At 49.2% G+C, this 27218-nt stretch overlaps 1 protein-coding gene across 2 annotated transcripts in view; it reads left to right on the top strand.

Moving 5' to 3' along the window:
- SEPTIN5 (septin 5) overlaps positions 1–27218 on the top strand; it is a 333604-nt gene that overhangs the window by 174403 nt on the left and 131983 nt on the right. For both annotated transcript variants that reach the window (XM_086942639.1, XM_086942641.1), the window contains one exon: positions 26595–26675. In XM_086942639.1, coding sequence (XP_086798765.1) covers positions 26595–26675 — 81 coding nt within the window. The remainder of the gene's footprint in view (positions 1–26594; positions 26676–27218) is intronic.

Below are 27218 nucleotides of genomic sequence, written 5' to 3'. Positions count from 1 at the left end.
AAATCTAGACATCATCATCAGAACTTTACTACTAATAAAAGAGTAACCTAAATGAACACAGGAGTAATGGTTGTTTTACAGCTTTGCAGAGGTTTAACCAAGGGAGGCAGATGCAACCCTTGCAGTGCTTTTGCCACCCTAGTCCCAGGTCATAAAGACAGGAACAGGAAGAGAACTTTTATTTTTTTGTACATTCCATTACTTGCCGTGGTCCCTCAGTAGCAAAGAGGCAAGATGTGCCTATGTGTATTTCTCCATTGACTGGGGGTCCTTCTTCCAAAAACACTCATTGGGGCATATACATTCTTTTTTTTAGGTCGAGCCTAACATCGTATGCACTGCTCGGCGAGGCATGCTCTATCTGTTCGGGGTGCTTAGGCCACACCCACCACTTACCATTTGTTCCTTCTTGTGCCGTTCTGCATTCCTGTCTTCTTATTGGTCAAACGCTTATCTTTGGTCCGCCTTTGGGTGTGGTGTTCTCTTTGCGGCGACTGACCCTCTTACATTTCCCCTCGATTGTATTTTTGCTTGTTCGGCACTCTCTTTGCTTCACTGAATTGGTCCACTGTTGTGAACACAGCTTCCACATGGTTTTACCTGCACAGCGCTTCCAGCACGTGGATATTATATATCCTTAAATGCCGAACTTGATCAACCCGTAGGGTATTATAGGCTTTCTGTGTGCGTTTGTGTGTAGTTTTACTTTTATGTCTATTGCCTGTTCCAGTTTTTTTTGTTGATAACGCAGTCATTTTTTTAAAAACATTGCTTGCTTCACAATTGCACAGTTTTTGCATTTCATGTTTTCAACTTAGCGGGCCTGATATCCAATATATTGGTATCATGTTCCAAAGTCAGCAGTGGCTGTACTCCGTTATGGAGCCTCACCGAAAACCAACAAAGCCCTTCTGTTCCATAAAGGTTACGCCGGACCTATTGAACATGACAGGCGCAGTAGAAACTAATACTGAAAATGGTTCTGTTCTTGTGGGAGAGGTTGTGGCGTAACGGCTAGAGCTGCCGACTTTGGAGCTGGGGGGAAGCAGGCACGAGTCTCGGGGTCGGCTCACCGTTCTGTGATTCTGGGCAAGTCACTTATCCCTGTGGCTACCAAAAATAATATGAACGATGTCTTACTTTAATGTAACTGGTACCTGTATAAGGCATTCCAATAACTACAGGGTAGAGTTCGCATGATATGGAAATGAAAAAAAAAATGACATCTAAAACACTTGCCAGGCACACAGTTGCCTCTAGGCTCTACTTTCGTTTCAGGGTACTTAAATCCAGGCAGTGGCGCTAGTGTGGCGTGCTCGTACTTTCTTAATAAGCGCATGCCACTACAGGACATCGGTTCGAAGGGATCTATTGACGGGCTGTGAAAGGGGAACATGGCAGTTTCCAGTTCTAGCAGGATCACTTCGATCTGCCCCTCTCCTGTTTCTTTTGTGCCCCCTCCAGCCCCTGTTGTTTTCATATCTCCTCCCGTGTTGCTTCAACGGTTGCCCCCCATCCTTCCCTGTGTGATACCACTGCCTATGCCCACCTTAACCCCTTGGGCGCGGCCGCGATTCTGCGCCTGTGCGGCACATTCTGATCGCGGGTGCGGTCATGACGGCCGGCAGCCGTCATCAGCACCCCAGCACTGGGTGCCATGACGCCTCCCGGCCGTCATCCATGTGGAAGGGGTTAAAAACCCAAAAACATCTGCAATGCAATAGCTCTCGTATTGCTGAAAGTTTGAGCTATTGGCGTTGCACTAATATTAGAAACACCAATATCTCAAACTTTCAGTAATGCGAGACCTATTGCATTTCAAGTGCTTGCTTTATTGGCTCTCTGGTACTTGTAGTGTGACTTTATCTTTATAAATACAGAACTATTAGTCCTTGAATGCAAATACAACTAGATTGCATGCATTGCAATGGGTAATGTTAGAAAAGAGCTGAAGTTTCAGTTCGCTTCCTTTGGCTAGCCAAAACGTTTTAAAATGGAAAGAAATTCACAAAAATGCTAGTTTTTTTTTCATTTTTATTTGCAATCTTTTTTGATAGGTTTGCAGATGCGGCGGTGTAGTCCTTCTTCTATATCTTCTGTGCTGTATTTTCAGTCATGTAGCGCTCTTGGCAGACTCTCCAGGATATCGCAATTTCGCGGTTTGCCGCGAAATCGGCACTTTTGTAAAAATGCAGAGATTTTTACAAAAGTGCCTGCGAAATACGCACTTTTGTAGAAATCGCGTGGCATTTTTACAAAAGCCGCTATATTCGGGGGGGGGGGGTCTGATTAGAGCTTCACACGTGCATGTAATGAGTTGTGAAAGGAAAAGCAGCGGCCATGGGGGACTCCAATCTGAGAGTCGAGTCCGCCGTGAGTACTCCTGGTGCGCATAAATTAAAGCGTTGGGCCCGGCCGGCGGCAGGATCCTGAACAGCATTGACAAACAGTGAATGACACTCACTCTCATCAGCTCTGATGGCCGTGTTGCAGTTGTGCGGCCGCGGGACCCGTACGGCTCACCACCGCGGCCGCCGGACCGGGGACGCACTTGTAGATAGGGAGACACCGGCGCAGTCACTGAAAAGTAAGTACATTGGCCCAACGCTGACACCAGGCAGTCTGCGGCCACTGCTCAATTTTAAAGTGTACACTGTAAACTTCAGTCACACAGCGCCTGCACCACGGAGCGCACCACCATTGTAGATCTGCATCGATAATTTCAGATACCCTAACTAGTTAAAATCTGCATGTAGGTCTGCTCTGTCCCCTTATTATCGAGGTATCTGCAAGTTCTGATTCATCATGATTTCAAATTCATAAATCTGCACTGTCAGCAAGCCGCAGCAGGGCTGCTCTGCCTCGGCCGCGTGACCCTTGCTTTTTCTCACAGTTAGGGAGAGTAGCGAGGCCTTCCAGAATATATTGAACACAGTCCTTAAATTCAGAGTAAATGCCAAGGTGGGCCTTGCTGCACCTGTCACGTGCCGAAATATCTGCACAGGAGTAAGGACAGACATTGGTAATCCTGAGGCTTGCCTGGTGATGCAGCCACGCTCCGAGTCAGTGAGTATGTCAGCTGTCCTGACTAGTACTAATATCGTAATTTATTAACAGGCTGAGGCAGCTGAGATCCAGACTGGGGCCTCTCAGGACAGGAAAGAAATATTCCTTCCTAGTTGTAGATTTGCTGTGAAACTTCAGCAGCCCATAATTGTGAAGCACACGCTCGAGGGAATCAAAGTGTCTACATTGTAAATAAACCAAATATACAAAGCTTCATGTTGTTAAATAACAATAAAAACTAAGATATCTGTGTTTGTTGTAGGAAAAATGGACACATAAAATTCCCCAAAACTGCCGCTAAATTTCCATATTTGTGCCGCTAAATTTCCATTTTTGTGCCGCTATATCCTGGGGGGTCTGTCTTGGCTGGTGCCAGCAGTTAGTCCTACTTCTATGTCTGTGGACGGTTACTCTACTCTGGGTGGGTTCCCTCCGTGAAATGCACCCAGAGGATTCTGGGTCGGGTCTGGCCTTGCTATATATTTATGGCAGGCTCCAGCTCACGGCTGCCTGGGTGTGTGGGCCTGGGTGTTCCCCTGCCAGTCGCTGAAGCGTGCACAATTACCAAAGTCGGTAGACTTTCTCTCGACCACCGCGCAGGTCCTTGGCTCCAAGGAGACATCCACCCACCCGTGGCCTTCCCGTCTCTGTGCCGGATGACATCACCCTCCAGCCTTGGAGGACACGGGCAGTAATTGAGGGCGTTAATAACTGCTACTGCGTTGACGTCACCTGCCCCTCCCCTCAGTGACCTCTTCTGGATGGATTGTAAATGTGTTTCTTTTCATATAGCGCCTACTACCCCTGACGAGGTGAAGCGCTTTTCAGCAAGTAGCACGCTACTCCAGAACCCAAAGGATTAGTGGTGGATTAGTGGAAGGAAATCTGAGTTGTTCGTTGGAGCAACAGACATGTGAGTCTGTTACCGGAACCCAAAGGATTAGTGGTTGGTTAGTGTAGGGAAATCCGAGTGTAGTATAGTAGAGGGATGCAGCGGCCTGCATGTGGTGGAGACCTGCTCTGTGCTCATGATGTACCTTGGCCTACCTCGCCCGACTGTGACTAACCCTGGCCTGGCACATCTTTCAGCGTTCTCTTTGTACATTAGCTGTGTTCTGTATATGTTCTCCCTATGCTTTGTCTGTGTTCTATGTACTCTAGCTGTCTGCTGTGTATGTTCTCTCTATGCTTTGTCTGTGTTGTATGTACTCTGGCTGTCTGCTGTATATGTTCTCTCTATGCTTTGTCTGTGTTCTATGTATTCTAGCTGTGTTCTATATATGCTCTCTCTGTGGTGTGTTGTGTTCTATGTACTCTGATTGTCTTCTGTGTATTTTCTCTCTGTGCTTCGTCTGTGTTCTATGCATTCTAGCTGTGTTCTATATATGCTCTCTCTGTGGTGTGTTGTGTTCTATGTACTCTGATTGTCTTCTGTGTATTTTCTATCTGTGCTTCGTCTGTGTTCTATGCATTCTAGCTGTGTTCTGTATATGTTCTCTCTATGCTTTGTCTGTGTTCTATGTATTCTAGGTGTGTTCTATGTATGCTCCGTCTATGCTTTGGCTGTGTTCTATGTATTCTAGGGGTGTTCTGTATATGTAAACTCCGTTCTTTGTCTGTGCTCTATGTATTCTAGCTGTGTTCTGTCTATGTTCTCCCTGCGCTTTAGCTGTGTTCTATGTTCTCTGGCTGTCTTCGGTGTATGTTCTCTATGTGCTTTGGCTGTGTTCTATGTTCTCTGGCTGTCTTTGGTGTATGTTCTCTCTGTGCTTTGGCTGTGTTCTGTCTATGTTCTCTCTGTGCTTTGGCTGTGTTCTATGTATTTAGCTGTGTTCTATGTATGCTCTCTCTCTGGTTTGTTGTGTTCTATGTACTCTAGCTGTGTTCTATTTATGCTCCGTCTATGCTTTGACTGTGTTCTATGTATTCTAGGTGCGTTCTGTATATGTAAACTCCGTTCTTTGGCTGTGCTCTTTGTATTCTAGCTGTGTTCTGTCTATGTTCTCCCTGCGCTTTAGCTGTGTTCTATGTTCTCTGGCTGTCTTCGGTGTATGTTCTCTATGTGCTTTGGCTGTGTTCTATGTTCTCTGGCTGTCTTTGGTGTATGTTCTCTCTGTGCTTTGGCTGTGTTCTGTCTATGTTCTCTCTGTGCTTTGGCTGTGTTCTATGTATTTAGCTGTGTTCTGTCTATGTTATCTCCATGCATTAGCTGTGTTCTATCTATTCTAGGTGTGCTCCTTATATGCTCTCTCTGTGCTTTGGCTTTGATCTATTTTCTCTAGCTGTTTTCTGGTAGTGTCCTGGTTGTGTTCGAAATACTTTAGGTTTCTCCTGGTTATGTTTTTACTCTGTGGTTGGTGTGTTCTCGCTGTTCTTGTAACGTGTTCTAATACTGTTGGGCTGTCTTTGACATGTGTGTGTTTCGGTAACACCATGGCTGTGTTGTGACTATGTTTCAATCCTGTTCTTCCGGTGTTCTGGTGGTGTCCTGGCCTTTTCCTGATTTGTTTTAGGTGTGTTCTGATAGTGCCCTTATTGTGTTTTAGAATTGTAGATGCTGTGTCCTGATTGTGCTCTGCTTGTGTTCTAGCGGTATCTTGGCTTTGGGAGTACATAGAGTATTTAGCTGCCGAATCCGTACCGTGTGCGCCCCGGAACTTCATGGTGTACACCACATCCATGGCAGTGACAGACATCCTCTTGGCGTGCTCGGTGTAGGGGATGGCGTCCCAGATCACATTCTCCAGAAAACCCTTGGGCAAACCGTGGGTCTCCTCATAGATGATGCTGAGATGCGTTTGACGCCACCATGGACCACTAGGCATTACATGGCAGGCTTGCCCTAAATTGGCAGGGTAGGCCCAGACGTGGGTCCCTTGCTCATTTTGCCACTGGAGTCAAGCTATCCTGGCTGATGAGGTATGTTATCCCGAAACCGGTCTGTAGTCTTCTCTTATTACTATATGTCTCTTATGTTAACTTGTCCCTAGCTGCTCAGCCTGTGTGAATGTTCTGAGTGGAATGTTGGTGTGACTAAACCTATATTGGCTACATCAGCACCTGTGTTGTCCAGATTACTACACGGTCCCAGGATGCTTGTTTCCACTCCAAGGAAGACATGGCCCGGCAGTTTGGCTGGACTGTTCCCATGAGGCACAGGGTCAAGACTGATTTGCATTTTGCTGGGTCTGACCTGGAGAGGCCAAGTGAGCAGAAGAACAATGATGGATTCAACCCAGATCTAATAGTGATTGGGGGTGAGTCTCTGAAAAGTTTCCGCTCTCTGTCCATCATCCTGTTGTGTTTGCTTTGTTTGCTCTAAGTCGGCAGGGTTTGCCCAGAAGTGGGTCCCATGCCCGCTACGCCACCAGATTCAAGCTAGCCTGGCTGATGAGGGGTTTTACCCCAAAACTGGTCCCAATATGCTTGTTTCTGGTCCAGGGAAGACATGGCCTGGCAGTTCGGGCTGGACTATACCCATGAGGAACAGGGTCAAGACTGATTTGCATATAGCTGGGTCTGAACTGAGGTGGCGACATGAGCTAAAGAACGATTATGGATTCAACCCAGATATTTGACTGGGGGTGAGTGTCTGAAAAGTTTTAGCGCTCCGTCCATTAAGGGGTGTGAAAACACCCCAAGACATAGGTTCCAGCCTCAGCAAGCTTTTTCTTTTTAGAGGAGGGGGCTTGGGGGTGGGGTTCAAAAGTGCCTCATAGATACTTCTCTTTCTCTATAAAACATCATAGGTACTTCTCAGCACGAGGCCCCACCCCTTTCCATGCCCCGCCCACTCCTCACACAGTGAAGTTGTTCTGCAAGTGGGCAGGTATGGACTTGGTGATGCCCTGGATGTTGTCCGGAAGCATCTTTCTGTGCTCTTGACGTCCCCTCTGCTGAGATCTTGTCTTCTTTGCCACATCCAGACATGGTCTTCTCTTGCTGGGAACAGAGCTAAGAATCCTTGTTCTGGTAGCATCTTGGTGGTCTCCTGACTGTGTTCTGTGCACATTTGTTTACTGTAGCTCTGTTCCTGTATTCTGGCTTCGTTCTTGCAGCGTTCTGGTGCTATTGTAGCCGGCTTCTCCAGTGTTTCATTTGTAAAAATGTAAGTGCTAGCGACCAAAATATTTCTCAGAAGGCCTCTGCAGCTCGCACCATCCATTGTTCCTGACAGGGCTGAGGCATGTCAGTACCAACGCTACATGCAAACCACCGCATTCCTGTATGCGTGGCAAGTACCAGTACCGACGCTACATGTCAACCATCCCACTCCTACAAATGTGCCATGTGTAACAATCTGGACTATTAAAGTTGACCCAAAGCTGTGACAATAGCCTAGACATACTAATATTATGTTTTTAACACATATTTTATTGAATTGTTACAGATGTTGTTTAGGATCTTTGTTTACAAACAATTCGATAGACGGCGCCACCGAGTGGAAGAATGTCATAAAAACGTTGCGGCGCCAAGCACCTGCAACCCCTGCACAAATTAAGCACCGATTCAGACTTTGTTATGGCTGTATAGTTATTATTTTCTGGTAGTATCCTGGCAGTTTTGGGAGGGTTCTGTCTGGTAATATCCTGACTGTTTGTATGTGTGTTCTAGATAGTCACACTGTGTCCTGGCCATGTACCGGCATTGTCCTCGCTGCACCCTCGTGTTCCAATAGTGTTCTGGATCTTCTGACAGTGTCCTGGCCATGCACACGCATTGTCCTTGCTACACCATCGTGTTCCAATAGTGTTCTGGATCTTCTGACAGTGTCCTGGCCATGCACACGCATTGTCCTTGCTACACCATCGTGTTCCAATAGTGTCCTGGTCATGTACCGGCATTGTCCTCGCTGCACCCTCGTGTTCCAATAGTGTTCTGGATCTTCTGACAGTGTCCTGGCCATGCACACGCATTGTCCTTGCTACACCATCGTGTTCCAATAGTGTCCTGGTCATGTACCGGCATTGTTCTCGCTGCACCCTCGTGTTCCAATAGTGTCCTGGCCATGCACACGCATTGTCCTCGCTGCACCCTCGTGTTCCAATAGTGTCCTGGCCATGCACACGCATTGTCCTCGCTGCACCCTCGTGTTCCAATAGTGTCCTGGCCATGCACACGCATTGTCCTCGCTGCACCCTCGTGTTCCAATAGTGTCCTGGCCATGTACCGGCATTGTCCTCGCTGCACCCTCGTGTTCCAATAGTGTCCTGGCCATGTACCGGCATTGTCCTCGCTGCACCCTCGTGTTCCAATAGTGTTCTGGATCTTCTGACAGTGTCCTGGCCATGCACACGCATTGTCCTCGCTGCACCCTCGTGTTCCAATAGTGTCCTGGCCATGCACACGCATTGTCCTTGCTACACCATCGTGTTCCAATAGTGTCCTGGTCATGTACCGGCATTGTCCTCGCTGCACCCTCGTGTTCCAATAGTGTCCTGGCCATGTACCGGCATTGTCCTCGCTGCACCCTCGTGTTCCAATAGTGTCCTGGATCTTCTGACAGTGTCCTGGGCATGTACCGGCATTGTCCTCGCTGCACCCTCGTGTTCCAATAGTGTCCTGGATCTTCTGACAGTGTCCTGGGCATGTACCGGCATTGTCGGATGTAAACCCTTGTGTATTAATAGTGCTCTGGATCTTCTGACGGCGCCCTGGGTTTATTCTACAAATGGTTCTTCTGTGTGCTCTCAGGAGTCTCCCCTTGCACCAACTGTTTTCTGGCCATGTCCTAAGTCTGTCCTAGATGCAGTGTCCCGGCTGTGTCTTTATTGTGTCCTGGCAACACACTGGCTGTGCTCTAATAGTATTTTGGATGGGTGTGCCAAATGTGTTTGGATTGTGTTCATGTGTATATATTCTAGCTGTGTTGTAGCAGTGCTTGACTGTGTTCTGACTGTTCCTATGTGGTCGGTATGTGCTAGCTGTGTTCTAGCAGGTCCTGGATGCCTTCTGACATCCTCCTTGTTCTCCACTCATTGTGTTCTTGTGTTCTTATGCAGTGGTTATGTTCTAGCTGTATTCTGGAAGGTCCTAGATGCCTTTTGACAGCCCCCTGGTTCTCCGTTCGTTGTATCTTGTGTCCTTATGTGGTTGGTATGTTCTAGCTGTGTTCTATCAGGCCATGGCTGCCTCCTGGGTCCCCACTCATGGTATTCTTATGTGGTCGGTACATGCTACGGTGTTCTTATGTGGTTGGTACATGCCAGCTGTGTTCTAGCAGGTCCTGGCCCCCCTCTGATAGCCTCTGTGTTCCCTGCTTGTGCTGTTCTAGTTGTATTCTAACATTGTCCTTTATCCACCTCTTTGTAAGTGTTCCGTGTGTTACATAGAGCGCTCTATAGATTCTGAGTGTCTTTTGTAAGTGGCCTCTTTTTCTGGATACGTTTTACGTTCGTGTTTAACTTTCTGCGTATCTGGAGCACACATGCTGTCCAGGCGTCGCATCAAACGGAAGCCTTGTGGTGACTGCTAAGAACATGGCAGTGCTCTGGAACACACGTGCTGTCCAGACGTCGCATCAATCAAGAGCTGAGTGGTGCATGCTAAGAACAAGGCAGTGTTTGGTATCATCAGACATTGGTGTCCGATGACACCAAACACAAGATGTCTACCTCCCCCTCAAGAAACACATTGTTGAAAAATCAATGACTCCCTGGAGGCAGCTCTCTCTTCTAAAGAAAGTGAAACTGTTTCTTCCAGAAAGCAACTTGGGAACAGCTGTTCAAGCCCTCGTACTCTCACACCTGGATGGGGGTCCCACCCTGTTCCGTGGTTGCCCACACTCCACACTGGCACCCCTTAAGGGGATCTTACATGCCTCATTCAGGGCCTGAGGAAATACCATCACATCCCCCCCATCCTGATGGAATCCCATTAGCTCCCCTTGCCTGTCCGCACCATCAACCAAACCAGCTGCATCATTTACAAGCCATCACGACCAGCACCCTATTCATCTTGCAGACAAGCGCATCCTCTCTGGCGGCTGTCGACACACCCGCGGCCAGGGCACGAGCAAGAAGTGCAAAAACAAGGCAGGGGCCCGTTTCCATCTATGCACGGATCAGCATCAGGACCACCCAGACGCTGCTGCTTTGAAGACTCGCCTCTTTGAAGAACACTACATCACCATGCATTCACCATCCACAACCCAGGGACCTCTGCTTCACTCCTCGACTACATGCTTGTCGTTGGCCCAGTACAGCGCCCACGCTGCGCTGCCTGCCCAGTACAGCGCCCACGCTGCGCTGCCTTTAGGCTAGGTTCTCGCTATAGAAATACCACATAAACCTATTGGGCCGGTCGGTGTCTGGTCTCAAACGTAAGCCATTGGGCCATTAGTTCCTGATGATGTCACCAGCATACACAGGACATTGGGCCATTAGTGCCTGATGCTGTCACCAGCAGACACAGGACATTGGGCCATTAGTGCCTGATGATGTCACCAGCAGACACAGGACATTGGGCCATTAGTGCCTGATGCTGTCACCAGCAGACACAGGACATTGGGCCATTAGTGCCTGATGATGTCACCAGCAGACACAGGACATTGGGCCATTAGTTCCTGATGATGTCACCAGCAGACACAGGACATTGGGCCATTAGTGCCTGATGATGTCATCAGCAGACACAGGACATTGGGCCATTAGTGCCTGATGATGTCACCAGCAGACACAGGACATTGGGCCATTAGTTCCTGATGATGTCACCAGCAGACACAGGACATTGGGCCATTAGTGCCTGATGATGTCACCAGCAGACACAGGACATTGGGCCATTAGTGCCTGATGATGTCACCAGCAGACACAGGACATTGGGCCATTAGTGCCTGATGCTGTCACCAGCAGACACAGGACATTGGGCCATTAGTGCCTGATGATGTCACCAGCAGACACAGGACATTGGGCCATTAGTTCCTGATGATGTCACCAGCAGACACAGGACATTGGGCCATTAGTGCCTGATGCTGTCACCAGCAGACACAGGACATTGGGCCATTAGTGCCTGATGATGTCACCAGCAGACACAGGACATTGGGCCATTAGTGCCTGATGATGTCACCAGCAGACACAGGACATTGGGCCATTAGTGCCTGATGATGTCACCAGCAGACACAGGACATTGGTCCATTAGTGCCTGGTGATGTCACCAGCAGACACAGGACATTGGGCCATTAGTGCCTGATGATGTCAACAGCAGACACAGGACATTGGGCCATTGGTGCCTGATGATGTCACCAGCAGAAACAGGACATTGGGCCATTGGTGCCTGATGATGTCACCAGCAGAAACAGGACATTGGGCCATTGGTGCCTGACGATGTCACCAGCAGAAACGGGACATTGGGCCATTAGTGCCTGATGATGTCACCAGCAGACACAGGACATTGGGCCATTGGTGCCTGATGATGTCACCAGAAGACACAGGACATTGGTCCATTAGTGCCTGGTGATGTCACCAGCAGACACGGGACATTGGGCCATTGGTGCCTGATAATGTCACCAGCAGAAACAGGACATTGGGCCATTAGTGCCTGATGATGTCACCAGCAGACACAGGACATTGGGCCATTAGTGCCTGATGATGTCACCAGCAGACACAGGACATTGGTCCATTAGTGCCTGGTGATGTCACCAGCAGACACAGGACATTGGGCCATTGGTGCCTGATGATGTCACCAGCAGAAACAGGACATTGGGCCATTGGTGCCTGATGATGTCACCAGCAGAAACAGGACATTGGGCCATTAGTGCCTGATGATGTCACCAGCAGACACAGGACATTGGGCCATTAGTGCCTGATGATGTCACCAGCAGACACAGGACATTGGGCCATTAGTGCCTGATGATGTCACCAGCAGAAACAGGACATTGGGCCATTGGTGCCTGATGATGTCACCAGCAGACACAGGACATTGGGCCATTAGTGCCTGATGATGTCACCAGCAGACACAGGACATTGGCCCATTAGTGCCTGGTGATGTCACCAGCAGACACAGGACATTGGGCCATTAGTGCCTGATGATGTCACCAGCAGAAACAGGACATTGGGCCATTGGTGCCTGATGATGTCACCAGCAGAAACAGGACATTGGGCCATTAGTGCCTGATGATGTCACCAGCAGACACAGGACATTGGTCCATTAGTGCCTGGTGATGTCACCAGCAGACACAGGACATTGGGCCATTGGTGCCTGATGATGTCACCAGCAGAAACAGGACATTGGGCCATTAGTGTTTGGTGATGTCACTGGAAGACACAGAACATCATGGCGTCGGTGTTTGATGATGTCTCTGACAGACACAGGTCATTGGCCCGTCGCAGCCTGGTGAAGTCACCAGCACCCAGCGCCTTGTACAAAGCCAGTGACCCTCCGCTTTCGATTTCTGGCAAAGCATGCCAAGCTCCCTCGGTCACACACGGACGCTGCTCCTTCCCAAGTCTCCTGCTATTTTTAGCCGCTTCCTTGAGCCCTGGGAGATTACAGGACCCGGAGTCCCCCTGGATGGGAGGGAGTCAGGAAGCGGCAAAGCCGGGGCCCTGCCGCCTCTCGGCACCTCTCTGTCTGCGAGTCTGTCAATGCGGCACAGAACCGGTCTGGAGCCCTAGGGGCGGTGGGGACCCCGAGGCCGCTCCTCAAGCGCTTCAATACCTCTTCAGGGCTAGTAGGTGCTATGTAGATTAAAGCAGGGCTTTAAGTGGGATGAAAAAACTGGGGGGTCTCTCAAAGGGGCGTGGCCAATGTAATTAGGGGCGTGTCTTTAAATCACTTACGCAAAAAATCTGTGCTTAGCATAGTGTGCTGCCCGACTTCTATTTTGCTGTTTCTGTCATTGCATCCAGATATTTGATACAAGTAACATCATACCTACAATAAGTAAGGACTATTGGCTTTGTCAATGGTTATTACTTGCAGAAGATAAATAAGCTGCAACTATAACTTGTATATAATATTGACAAAGCTTCCAATTAAATCCATGGTGACCCTACCACAATGTTGCTGCTCCTGAGTTTCAGAAAGAGAAGGGAAATCCAGAAAGAAAATGACTCTTAAAGGATTTCCCTTCCCCCACAACGCTCACCTGGCATGACGTCATGCTGTAACTTCTCTACTACTGAGAAGTGAGCAGTGTGAGCATCGCACATCCATGTGCCTGGTGGTGTCTTGAAACGGGTCTCTATCAGGCTTTGTTTTGCGCCCTGGCACTTTTTTCCGGACTGCAGTGACAGCAAACAGCGGTCATTGCAGTCCGGGGAAAAAAAACGGGCTGCCTGTGTCAGGGCTCAAAACAGAGCCCGATAGAGACCCGTTTCGAGGCCCCCTGAAAAAACTGCCGTGCTCAGACCCCTTGAGACCCGGCCCACTTAAAGCCCTGGATTAAAGTACAATGATGTCTCATCGTCAGTAGATTACTGAGTGATGTGATGTCACTCAGCTCCTTGTGGGTGAGACTGAGTGTAGCCGCCCTGCTGGCAGGCAGGTGCCCCCCACCGTGGTGATCCTTGAACCAAAGGTGTCCGTGGTCCTTGCCCCGTTCCACGCCCCTGTCTTCGTCCCTCTTACGGTCACCCACAGGTTGAAGCGGATCTCCTTCGCCTCACACCCTTGTCCTGTGGGCTCTGAGGGCACAGCCGCTCCGTGGGTGACTCTTTGGCTAAATGTGTTATGATTTACAGACAGGTATGAAGGAAATAGAAGGACATATTTCAATACTCCTGGCTGCGCAATAGTGCCTAGAAGCAGGGCCGGTCCTAGAACTTCTGGGGCCCCGGGCGAAAGGGAAGATGTGAGGCCCCTCTAATTTGCATGTAACATCCAGTCGCGGCCAGCATGACTCGCGGGTGGGGGGTCTCGCGGGGTTCTTGCGGGAGGGTACGCAGGGGGGTTAATATAAAACTAAACTTCTCTTTCAGGGTCTGGTGTCGTCTCTGCTCTCCTGCAGCCTCCCTTCCCTTTCCTAAGCCATTCACAAAGCTGAAATGAGAGCGTTGTGATTGGTCCGGACGGTGACCAGCCAGACCAAAAAGGCCAGAGTGCGCATGACTGGTTTGGTCGGCCCCAGAGGGCCGACCAAACAGTCAGAGCCTTAGCAGTGTGCAAGCCACTCCTCCCTTGCCCTAGAGCAGAACCCTCCCCCAACCAAACACCTCTGCTTTCTCGCAGTGCGAGAAGCAGAAACATAACATTTTAGTTTTAGCATTGTATGTTTCTGCTTCTCGCTCTGCAAGAAAGCAGTGGGGTGACACTCCTCCGCCCTAGTGGAGGAGCCATCCTTGGTAACATCACAAGAAGTGACATCACAGAAAGTGACATCGCAGAGCTATTGATCTTATTTGGCATCACTAAAGAGATATAATGTGGATATCAGTAACATGGATAAAAAGATAAATATACAAATTAAATAAGTCCATATATTTTAAAACTGTATTAAATGGATTAAATTTGTCACTAGGATGGAAAAGCTAGGTTCAGGTCTAAACAAAGATGGATATTTGTTACTCATGTTAACTGATTGTTTCCAGATGACTGCATGATAAACATTCCAGTTCTGTCTCATAAAGGGGGGAGATCCTGTGGAGGTAATGAGGGGCGGGATCATTCAAAATATAAAATGACACAAGAGAAAACCTCTCACACCATGGATATAATTGCAAATTTCAAAAGGCTCCCTTGTCTTTCTGTGCCATTATTGTGCTACCTTAGGATGACATTAATACTTAGTAATTTGTTTTAACGTAAATCCTCTCACCAGGATCCCAGAGTCCTAGGACAATCTTTTTTATGTGTGGGCTCTTTACTCGGCAGAACTATGTTATGTGCAAAAACACAACACATATAATACAAAATTACAAGACACCATTGCAAACAAATAAAGATTGTACATGAATAAAAAAGACTTAAAACAACCGAGACCACTGCTAAATCATACATTGACTTGAAGGTATGCTTCAGATTGAAGTGGTTTTCAAATCAGCGTTTTTAATTGGGTGTTAGAACTGTAGGAAGTAGAAGTTGTTGGCGTTAGCGCTGGTGGAGCCCTATGCGACAATGTTTGTTTCCCCCTCCCTCCCAATGACTCGCTCTGCCATGGATTCCCTCACTACCACCCTTTAACAGTGTCCCTCAAGTCTCCACAACCACATTCTTGCTCAGATGCATTCAATTTGATTTACAGCGCCACTGACATCAGTGTAGGGTGTCAGAGAACTTTATATCACACACATTACACAGAGACAATCAATCATGGGAATGTGCTCTCTCAGGAGAATGGTATGGTGGACTGGTCATGAAGGCTGAACCTGGTTCCAAAGTTCCAAATTTGGCAGCTCTGACCATAGTGCCACATCCTCTCCCCCACTGACCACCGTACTGCCCCACTGAGAGAAACTCTCACTGCCTTCACCTACAACCCAATTGCGCCCCGTAATAAACACCTCGATGCGACACAATCTAAGTTATGCACTAGACAAGAACAATATGAGCCTAAAATAAAAGTAACATACTGGAAAAAGCAAACACTCAGAGGGAATGCAAGATTAAGTACAGCATGTGAAATGCAAGCATGAATAACATGCTAACCTCAACGCTTTTACACTCATTGTTCAGAATCAGTGAGTGCTTTTCCATGAAAAGGTAAGGCCATGACTACAGGACCAGAAGGGACCCTTTTCAATGTCCATTGCTTAGATCCTTACAAAATGTAAGCAGGATGGTTTAAAAAGACCACGTTTGTGAACACAGAGCTGCGGCATGCATTTTGTTTTCCTATCCGCCCATCAAACGGGTATGGCACAGTACCTCCAGGAATGGGGTGCTTCCTCACTCGGAACAAAAAATGCTGTTCAGAGAAATACAGGAAAACAAAAGTAGTGCTTCACTGGCAAACACTGTAAAGTGGCAATAACGTGTTTTGGATGTGAATAAAATCAATCTGGCCCCTTTTCGACACTCTCTGGTCTTGCTCTCCTTCCCGATGCTGCACTTTGGAAATGAAAAATCTTAGAAAGAGACTACCTTTCCAGCAAGTGTTTCTTTTTTTAATACATTTCACAGGGGTTCAAATAATGGAAGGAGGGAGTAATGGCTACAAAGCCCAGGGAAGGGGGGCCCCCACATCTGGGCCTTGCAGCTTGCTCTAGCAGTCTAGTGCTTAGAGGCCCAGGGAAAGGGGCCCCTCCCCTGCCCCTTCGAAGCAATAACAAGGCATTTCACAAAACCCTGCTCTACCACGGCAGTCGTAAATGCATTTTAAATGCATATTCTCATTAAAAAAACTGGGTGTTGCAAATGTTTTAAAAAGCCAGTTATCTGGCTGCCCCCTCCTCCCCTCACCCACCTCTCCTTACCTATGTACGGCTGTTCCTGTCGCCTAGGAACAAAATGCAGAAACGGAATGGCTGGTACTTAACAGAGGTGCTGCCGCGCCCCTGACACTGTGAGCCAACATAATTGCTGTCCCCTCTCTGTTTGTCCTCCCTCCACTACCCCCACCCCCAGAAATCTCACAAGGCCCGGACCAGCAAGGTCGAGACATCTTGATGTGTATTGCGATTGTGTGGGGAGGGGGCCCTGGAGGAGCAGATGCAAAGGGGGCCCCACATCTGCACCTTGCAGCCTGGTCGAGAGCTGTGAGGGCCCCCTGCCCTGGACTTCGAAGCATTGGATAATGGACACATCCCAGTGCAAGGGGCCCCACGCCTAACCTTACAGCCTGATTTAGTGCTTTGAGGCCCAGGGGATAAGGACCACCTCTCCTGTGCCTCAAATCAGTAGTGAGACACTTTGCTGAGCACAAGTGCCACCATTGCCTCCTTAACGTTTGTTCTTGTGTTTGAGTTGTCCTCCATTTATTGCAGTATTTTACCTCTATTCTACTTTGTACGCTTTTGTAACCTGTACCCATGTCACTTTTTCCTCCTGTAATGTACCGTTTGCTACCTCTTGTATTTTCTTTGCTCACAATTGTCACTTTTTTTGCCTCATGTAACTTAACGTTTGCTTTTGTAATTTGTTCGCTTGGAATTTTTTCCTCATGTATCATTACTGTTCCTATTGTGAAGCGCTCTGACACCTTCGGGTAAAGTAAGCGCGAGTTAAAAACGCATAAAATAAATAAACACTGCCCTACTGTGGCAGTCTGAGCAGATGCTCCCCCCTCCCCTCATCAACCACTCCTTATCTGCTGATGTCTGGCTCATCGTGGAAAGAAAGGGCCATCTATCTCCTGGAGAGGAAATACACAAAGGGCAGACAAGTTCTTCAATACAGGATTTTAACAGAGGAGCTGCTTTGGCTTTGTTGCTCTCACATCCTCTACCCCTTGTTTACCCTCCCCCCACCTTTCACACCCAGGAATGCCGCCCTGAACAGCGAGGTCAAGACACCTTGCTCGGCTCACAAATACATTAGCAATGTGAACGAGTTGGGGAGGGGGGGAGAATAGGTGAGCTGCCTGTAAATGTGTGAAATCGGGGGCCCCCTATTATTGTGCTGAGCGCGAGGCCCTGGGCAGCTGCCCACACTGCCCATGCCTAGCGACGGCCCTGCCTAGAAGAGATATTTCTCCACAGCAGCAAATCATGTTCGTACTTAAGGAGTTCTAGACAGAGTCAGAGAGCAAAACAATCTGGATGCGCAGCAGGCAGACGGTTGTGCCAAGGAAGACACCGTGTCTATCTGGTGCCTTTCCTATCCGGTGCAGTGCCTTTCTGGTGCAGTGCCTATTTGGTGCTGTGCCTATCTAGTGAAGTGCCTATCTGGTGCATTGCCTATCTGGTGCATTGCCAATCTGGCACAGTGCCTATCTGATGTAGTGCCAATCTAATGCAATGCTTAACTGGTGCAGTGCCTATCTAGTGCAGTGCCTATCTAATGCAATGCTTACCAAGTGATGTGCCTGTCTAATGCAATGCTTAACTGGTGCAGTGTCTATCCGATGCAGTGTATATCTGATGCAGTGCCTTTCTGATGCAGTGCATATCTGGTGCAGTGCGTATCTAATGCTCTGCCTATCTAGTGCAGTGCCAATCTAGTTCAGTGTGTATCTGGTGCAGTGCCTAACTGGCGCAGTGCCTATCAGATGCAGTGTCTATCTGATGCAGTGCCTATCTAGACTAGGGCATGTCTATCTGGTGCAGTAACTATCTGGTGCAGTGCCTATCTAATGCAATGCATTACTGGTGCCGCGTCTATCCGGTGCAGTGTCTATCCGGTGCAGTGCCTATCTGGCGCAGTTCCTATCTAGTGCAGTGCCTATTTGGTGCAGTGCCTATCTAGTGCAGTGCCTATCTGGTGCAGTGTCTATCTGGTGCATTGCCTATCTGGTGCATTGCCAATCTGGTGCAGTGCCTATCAGGTGCAGTGCCTATCAGGTGCAGTGCCTATCCGGTGCAGTGTGCACATCGAATACATCTTCACACCCAGCACCAGATCGGGCACTGCTCAGCGGCAGGGTCGAGTCTGGAGGTCACATCCGGTCTCGAGTGGCGATGACCCTCGCTGTTCCCTCCTGAAACACTTCTGTGCCCGTCTTTACATCAACGGGAGATGTACCATAGCAGCCGGGCTCTCCAACTATTGGGGCGTCTCACCGCAATCTCACACATGCAAGATGGTGCCCCCAAACATTACCACACACAGGCCCTTCGAGCCAAAAGCTATCTGTCCCTCCTCGTCTGGAGTGGACCCCGTGTTCGCCACGCGGCAAGTATCGGCCATGGGCAACCGATGAATCCGTGCCCAGGTGGCCGAGTGTCTCTCCTGTGCTCTGGGAGGTGTCTGTTCGATTACAGGATGGCGGGATCTTCCAATGAAGCCAGGGCCTTGCGTTTGGTGAGGAACCTTAGTAACCCCCTGCCCTGTAACATAAGAGTGACATAACGGCGTATGCTTAAAGACCCCTTTATTGGCACCGATGCCAGATTGTAGTGTTTCCAGAGTCAGTGGTCCTCGTTTTATCGACTTGGCAAGGATGGCTGCTGAGTGGGTGCGCCAGGGCCCCTGGGTTAAGCACAGCCCTGAGTCTCGAGGCTGAATTTGGGGGTTTCTCAAGATGCCCCGGTGGAGGGTCGGGGGCAGCGGGGGACCCTTTCCTGATCAATGCGCTCGGGGATTGGTGCTGATGCAGGGTCTGCAGCGGAGTCCAGCATCTCTTAACAGGGAGGCAGACAGCGCCACCTGGCGACCAGAGCGCAGATTTGTACTTTGTGGCTCTGCTGTACGTGGTGTTTGTATGTTGTGCCCGCTGGAGTCCACGACGCGACGTGCCATCTCTGTGCGCCATCTGTCAGACTCAGTCCGCGGCTCGTCCAGCGGGCACGCACGCCATCTCTGCCACCTGTTTCTTGCAGAGCGTGCCCACGCCCTGGCATGCCTGGAGCGCACAGTTGTGCATGTCAGGATTCCACTGTGGCAACGTGCGTGCATTCCCAACGATGGCCATAGGTTGCGCGTGCACGAGCACTCTATGCATTTGTGCACATGCGGTGTACGATCAATGTATATAATTATTGTCCGACTCCGTATCATTCGTGTGCTGCGCGCTCTCGTATAGTTTGGGAGTGCAGAGTGCGCGTGCACCACCGATCACTAATTGTACGTCCTGGTGTGTGCCCAAGCGATGCTGGAGTGAGTGCCACTGCGTGTGGACAGGCGCGCAATACACGAATGCGCACCAGCCTCTGTGCGTGCAGCACGCTCGTTGGGGCGTTAATAGTTCTTAAATAGCGACAGAGTCCTGTGATGTCCAGGCGCTGCGCGCGCCCTGCCCGTGGTGAGCGCGTGCACACTGCCAGCTGGCCCCTTGGCACTGCCAGCCCTCTGTTGCCACCTGTCACACTGCGCCTGAAGGGTCGCTTCGAAGGTTTAGATTCTAACAAGCGTGGCCTGTGTCTGCGCACAGGGAGGGTGGTACAAGAGACCCCCATGTCCTGGCACAGAGAGGGTGGGTACAATAGACCCCGTGTCCGGGCACAGCGGGGACTCCCGTGTCCGGACACATGGAGAGGGGTGCTACAAGGAACCCCTATGTCCAGGCGGACAGAGGGGACGGCTCGCGAGTGACCTCAATAAAGTACCCTTCAGTGCCAGCCACCGGCCTATGGTGCCCACGCGTGCCCACGGGACCTACAGTTATTCTTATATCGCTAGGACTACCAGCTTTCCGCATATCGAGGGTCACTGGAATTATGCAGCAGAAGAGGGACAAATTATGCGGCAGAGTTGAGTAAATTATGCAGAAAGAAAAGGGGCAGAAGGCAGCACATTTTGAAATAGTATGACTTCATTATTTCTTCATTTTTAGACTTGGTAACACTGTGTGGGCATTGGTTGCACCTCATTACAACCAGTTTGATTCCCAAATATAGCAATAAGCGACGGAAAGGTGACCAGGTCAGCTTTGCAAAGGGCCTTCCACTGTGCGGCAACATGTATTGCTGCATTTTTATTACTTTTTAAACCGTTTGAGCAAGAAACACTTTTTTATGTTAAAAGCTACAGATTATACGGCAGATGATGGATTATGTGGTAAATCTATAATTATGAGGGGAGAGGGAGGGAGGGAGAGAGGGAGAGATGGAGAGAGGGAGAAGGAGAGGAAGAGGGAGTGAGAGAGAGAGAGACCTGTCCCCGTATGAGTGACACTATATTTCATGTGAGCTACGGGAGTGACTGGTAGGCGCATTGGTGAGAAGAGTTAGAGAGTTAGTGTACACTGACTGGTGATTTAACTGCACACTGGTCCCCAAACCTGACTAATGGAATCATTTGTACTCTTTGCAATTTGAGTGCCCAGGCCTTGGACCACGTCTTGTTTGCATGTCCCCCATTGACCTCGTGCCGCCGTCGGTGGCTTCGGCCAATGTTCTTACAAAATGGTGTCAAAAATGTAACTTCTGCACGCGACTTTCTATTTTGTCCCAAAAAAATGAAGCAGTGTGTTTAAAACTTTTAAATTATTTTAAGGAGTTCGTGTGGGTATTTTAATCTTGTTTTTGCTGCTGTTTGCACAAGAGGAAGATGCTGTGGTCTTCTTTCATTTTCCGTTCTGCGGCTAGCTTAAAGTCTCAGATAATGTAAGATACTGGATTGCGTCTTTTTCCAGATGTACTGCTCCTACTGTTTTACTTTCTGGTTAGAATAGAATACGCTTTATAAATTCTGTTTTCTGCCAAATCAAATACTCTGCTGACGATGAATTTTGCATTTCATTTTGTATTTTAACATGTTGACAGTTATTGTCACTTGTACATTTTTTATACTTTTTAGGATACATCTTGTCGTTTTACTCTGTCCTCTGCCTGTGGAATGATTGTTGCTATATTTCCATTTTCTTGTATTATTTTGTATGTATTTTATGTGGACCTCATAAGAGTTTCAAATCTTAATAAATATTTGAATTGAATTGTGGAAAGCAGAAACAGAAAAAGAGTGGTGTGTCACAGTGACTTCCTGCAGACGTTTGTCCTGTGTGCAAGCAGGATGAACTGTGTGAGTGATGTGGGAACAGAGTGCCTGTGTGAGTGCAGGCTGAGAGGAGGGAGTGCAGGGGGAGTGGTGCGAGTCTAGGGTGTGTGATGTGCCTGTTTGAGTGGTGTGAGTGCACAGTGAGTGGTGGGTGAGCTGTGTGAGAGACCCAAGTGCCTATGTGAGTGCAGGGTGAGCAGTGTGCCTGTGCGAGCGTAGGTGAGAGGAGTGAGTGAGGTGAGTGCAGGGTGAGTGTCGTACCCACCTGTGTTTGGGTGCGGGCGACAGTGCGGCATGGGAAAAATCAATGCGTGGTACGCGATGTGCTTGTTTGAGATTGAGTGCAGGGTGAATGGTGAGACTGCAGGGGGAGCAGTGAGCTGTCATGGGACTGTCATGTGAATGCAGGGTGAGTGATGTGACCCTGTGAGAGTAGGGTGAGAGGAGTAAGTTGAGGGTGAGTGAGGTGAGTGCAGGGAGAGTGATGTGACCCTGTGAGAGTAGGGTGAGAGGAGTAAGTTGAGGGTGAGTGAGGTGAGTGCAGGGTGAGTGATGTAACCCTGTGAGAGTAGGGTGAGAGGAGTAAGTTGAGGGTGAGTGAGGTGAGTGCAGGATGAGTGATGTGACCCTGTGAGAGTAGGGTGAGAGGAGTAAGTTGAGGGTGAGTGAGGTGAGTGCAGGGTGAGTGATGTGACCCTGTGAGAGTAGGGTGAGAGGAGTAAGTTGAGGGTGAGTGAGGTGAGTGCAGGGAGAGTGATGTGACCCTGTGAGAGTAGGGTGAGAGGAGTAAGTTGAGGGTGAGTGAGGTGAGTGCAGGGTGAGTGATGTGACCCTGTGAGAGTAGGGTGAGAGGAGTAAGTTGAGGGTGAGTGAGGTGAGTGCAGGGAGAGTGATGTGACCCTGTGAGAGTAGGGTGAGAGGAGTAAGTTGAGGGTGAGTGAGGTGAGTGCAGGGTGAGTGATGTAACCCTGTGAGAGTAGGGTGAGAGGAGTAAGTTGAGGGTGAGTGAGGTGAGTGCAGGGTGAGTGATGTGACCCTGTGAGAGTAGGGTGAGAGGAGTAAGTTGAGGGTGAGTGAGGTGAGTGCAGGGTGAGTGATGTGACCCTGTGAGAGTAGGGTGAGAGGAGTAAGTTGAGGGTGAGTGAGGTGAGTGCAGGGTGAGTGATGTAACCCTGTGAGAGTAGGGTGAGAGGAGTAAGTTGAGGGTGAGTGAGGTGAGTGCAGGGTGAGTGATGTGACCCTGTGAGAGTAGGGTGAGAGGAGTAAGTTGAGGGTGAGTGAGGTGAGTGCAGGGTGAGTGATGTAACCCTGTGAGAGTAGGGTGAGAGGAGTAAGTTGAGGGTGAGTGAGGTGAGTGCAGGATGAGTGATGTGCCCATGTAATTTTGGGTAGAGGTGACAGTACAGCGTGGGCAGAATTAATGCGTGGTGCGTGATGTGCTTGTTTGAGCTTGCGTGCAGGGTGAATGGTGAAACTGCAGGGTGAGCAGTGAGATGAGGTTCTTCTCTTTGGAAATGTGACCAATCTCTGGACCCCTGACTGGTGGCCTCACGAAATGGGAGCCCTACCCATTCCAGCCACTACAGTAAAAAACCTGGGGGTAATTATTGACTCCCAACTCTCCTTTAAAGCACAGGCTAATGCCTTATCATCCTCCATTCACTGGATAATAAAAACTATTAGGAAAATTCTTCCTTTCCTCTCCAGTGATAGCAGGAAAACGGTGGTGACAGCACTTGTGCTGTCTCGCCTTGACTACTGCAATAGCATGTATCTGGAGGCCCAGCAGGGAGTTCTGAACAAATTGCAAACGCTACAAAATGCTGCTGCCCGACTGATTACCGGTCTACCTAAGTTTGCATCGGTAGCTCAGGAATTAAAAAATCTACACTGGCTTCCAATACGGAAACGTATAATGTTTAAGGCTCTTTGTATGGTATTTAAGGCAGTAAATGGAATAGGTCCATCCTTCCTTCAAGAACACCTCCAACTGTACAAACCAGGGCGACAACTAAGATCTGCTAATAAAAGCCTGGTCATGACTAACCGTATTAGGAAAGCCCGTTGGGGAGGCCGTAGCTTCTTCCACGGAGCATCTAACATCTGGAATGAATTGCCTCTCGCCCTAAAACAAAGCAATGATCTCCTGACCTTCAGGAAAAATATCAAAACATGGCTTTTTAACCTCCAGTAACTTTCTTTGCCTCTTGGAGATAATGTATCGTTTCAGCGCCAGGACACCGCCCGGTAACAGCGCGCTCAACAAATGGTAAAAATAAATAAAATAAAAATAAATAAATGTCATGTGACTGCAGGGTGAGCGGTGTGCTCATGGTAGTACAGGGTAAGAGGAAGGTGAACGGCGTGAGTGCATGGTGAACGGTGTAAGTACAGTGATCACTGCAAGTGCATGGTGAGTGGTGAGACTAACAGGTGAGTGGAGTGTCATGTGCATGCAGGGTGAGTGGTGTGTTTGTGTTATTGAAGGTTAAGAGCAGGGTGAATGTCGTGAGTGCAGGGGAAGTGCGTGAGTGCATGGTGAGTGGTGTAAGTACAGTGTGATCTCTGTGAATGCAGGGTGAGCAATGGGACTGAGGGGCGAGCGGTGAGAGTGACAAGTGAGATGAGTGCCATGTAAGTGCAGGGTGAGCGGCGTGATGTGTGAGTGCAGGGAGAGAGGAGGGTGAATGGCGTGAGTGCCTGTGATCGCTGTGAGTGCAGCCTGAGCTTGAAAGCGAAAGGTGAGTGGTGAGAATGATGGGTGACTTGTCTGAATGGAGCATGAATTCCCAACTCACTGAGTAACTCAGCTCGGTTGGTGAGTGGGGTTTCAGTTATAATTTAAAATGTTGCTATTATAACATCAATCAGGGATGGAGGGTGGAGGAAATAAATGATTTGCGGAGCCTGCTTACAGTCTCTTGAGATGCCTTTGTAGGGATGTCACCTTTCAGAGCCTCCTCAGCCCTATGGGCGTGGCGCACCTGTCTTCTAATGTGAGCAAGACTGCTTTGTAGTGTATGACCTGGGTTCAAGACCCTTTTATTCTCTGTCACCCTTAGAAGGTTCGAGGTTCACTTCTTGCTCCCCTTATCCTGTTCACTGTACTCGGGCCCTGTCTTCTCCCTGTCTTTCCCTGTCTTCCCCCTGTCTTTCCGGGTCCCTGACTCCCCTCAGCCTTCTCCTGTTCACGGTACTCTGACCCTGTCTTCTCCCTGTCTTTCCAGGTCACTGACTCCCCTCAGCCTTCTCCTGTTCACGGTACTCTGGCCCTGTCTTCTCCCTGTCTTTCCAAGTCCCTGACTCCCCTCAGCCTTCTCCTGTTCACGGTACTCTGGCCCTGTCTTCTCCCTGTCTTTCCAAGTCCCTGACTCCCCTCAGCCTTCTCCTGTTCACTGTACTCGGGCCCTGTCTTCTCCCTGTCTTCCCCCTGTCTTTCCGGGTCTCTGACTCCCCTCAGCCTTCTCCTGTTCACGGTACTCTGGCCCTATCTTCTCCCTGTCTTTCCAAGTCCCTGACTCCCCTCAGCCTTCTCCTGTTCACGGTACTCTGGCCCTGTCTTCTCCCTGTCTTTCCAGGTCCCTGACTCCCCCCCATTTTCCATGGAAGGTCCAGGAATGGCTTCCTGGTAATCTCACGGTTCCCTCCCGCTGACAGATCTCTGTCCCTCTAGGCTCCCTGTCTTTCCAGGACTCTCTGTCACTCACACTTTCTTTTCTCACTGCCTTGCTCACTGCCCTCCACTGTCCCAAACAGGCCGGGCTCTAGGATTTTTTCTTTGGGTTGGCCGTAAAGACGCATGGGTGGGCCATGAAGTCGAATGGGTTCCAGCAAGTATTTCAGAGATTCGATATTTTAGGTGTTGGCATCTGCCCTCTTTTGACATTTTCAAGACAATAACTACCATCCAAAGAGCTACTGACTTCGCTTTCTCTGTTGCCCTTCCAGCTTTGGGAAAGGGGAAGGACTTTGCTTGTCAGAACTTTAAAATGTAGATGCTGAAAATTCAGGCTGAAGCATGGGTCAATTTATGCAGCAGTGTTGACTAAATTGTGCTACAAGAAAAAGCAAACTATGCAGCATAATGAGGCACATTATGTGATAGTATTAGTGCATTATTTTGATATTTTTACGCTTGTTAACATTAGACATGGATTGCACTTCATTGGGACCAGTTTAACTCCTGAATAAAGCAATCGGAAGGTGACCAGTCAACCTCAGGAAAGAACCTTCCACTCAGCGCCACCACGTGTCAATGCAATTTTATAACTTTTGAACCATTTGAGCTAAAAACAACCTCTTTAAAAATCTGCAGATTATGCAGAAGATCATGGATTATGTGGAAAATGCGGCAAATCTATAGCTATGCGGAAAAATGCCACGCCTGCACAATCACACAATTCTAGTGGCCCAGCCCATAGGCCCCTGCTCAAGGAATCATTCTATCACTTGTAACAATCGACATACAAATTATTGTGGTGTGAATTAATGATGAATATAATGATTTTTCATTTAGCCAATGGAAAGATAAAACATATTTTAGTTTCACTTTTTCCTTTAATTTATTTTTATGTAATACTGCAAGTTAGTAATGGCCTCAGAGTAGGAAGAAATAACAAAAAAAACCTGAGTAAATCTATATGCTAATTATAAACAAATTTTCACTAACTTTGGGGAAAGGGAATCCTTTGCAAAGCGTTTCTGTCATATCACTTTTTGTAACTCCTAGGTACCTTGTGATGGAAGCCTGCAGCCTCTTTAGTGTTCAGCACGTCTGTGCGTTTCACTTGCACATCATAGCAGCGACTATCCCTGCTGATTTCACACCTGTCCCCAGGCCTGAAACTAGAGCATGTCAAGGGTTAATAATTCAATAAAACAGCGCGGCAGGGCACAATGGGGCTTCAAGCCACTGTGAGACATTAGGAAGAAAAACACTAATTTTCCAGTTCACAATGACCTAGGGTGGGCCAAGGCAATCCTTGGGTGGGCCTGGCCCACCTGGCCCACCCTCTAGAACCGGGCCTGGCCTCAAAGCTCACTCACTCCCCTCTCTCTTCCAGATCTCGGGCTATGACAGTCTCCGGAGCGGCTACACTCTGGGCAACTCCGAGGGCCGCCCCAACACCTTGAATACCAACACGGTAAGAGTCGCCGTGGGCCTGCGGGGTTGGTGGGGAGGGAGGAGAGTCACCGTGGACCTGTGGGGGTGGTGGGGAGGGAGGAGAGTCGCCGTGGGCCTGCGGGGTTGGTGGGGAGGGAGGAGAGTCGCTATGGACCTGTGGGGGTGGCGGTGAGGGAGGAGGGTCGAAGTGGGCCTTCCTGGTTGGTGGGGTGGGAGGAGAGTCACTGTGGTCCTGTGGGGGTGGTGAGGAGGGAGGAGAGTCGCCGTGGGCCTGTGGAGGTGGTGGCAGTGGTGGGGAGGGCAGAGAGTCATTCTGGGCCTGCGGGGGTGCTGAGGACGGTGGAGGGTCTTCTTGGGTCTGCGGGGGTGGTGAGGAGGGGGCAGAGCAGGGGTGGCTGGTGACATTTGAAAGTGATGGGGTGTAAAGGCTCGGGATGAGTGCCCTGTGGCGAGTGAGCGAGCGAGCTCGAGTGTCATATGGGGAGTTCAGGGGGGGTGTCACCTGCACGGAAAATGTTGAAAAAATGGTGGCCAAATTGTGCATTTCCAAGCTTATTTGAAA

The sequence above is a fragment of the Lissotriton vulgaris genome, chromosome 11 (assembly GCF_964263255.1).
Source record: "Lissotriton vulgaris chromosome 11, aLisVul1.2, whole genome shotgun sequence".
NCBI lineage: Eukaryota > Metazoa > Chordata > Amphibia > Caudata > Salamandridae > Lissotriton > Lissotriton vulgaris.
This window is presented reverse-complemented; position numbering and strand designations above follow the sequence as displayed.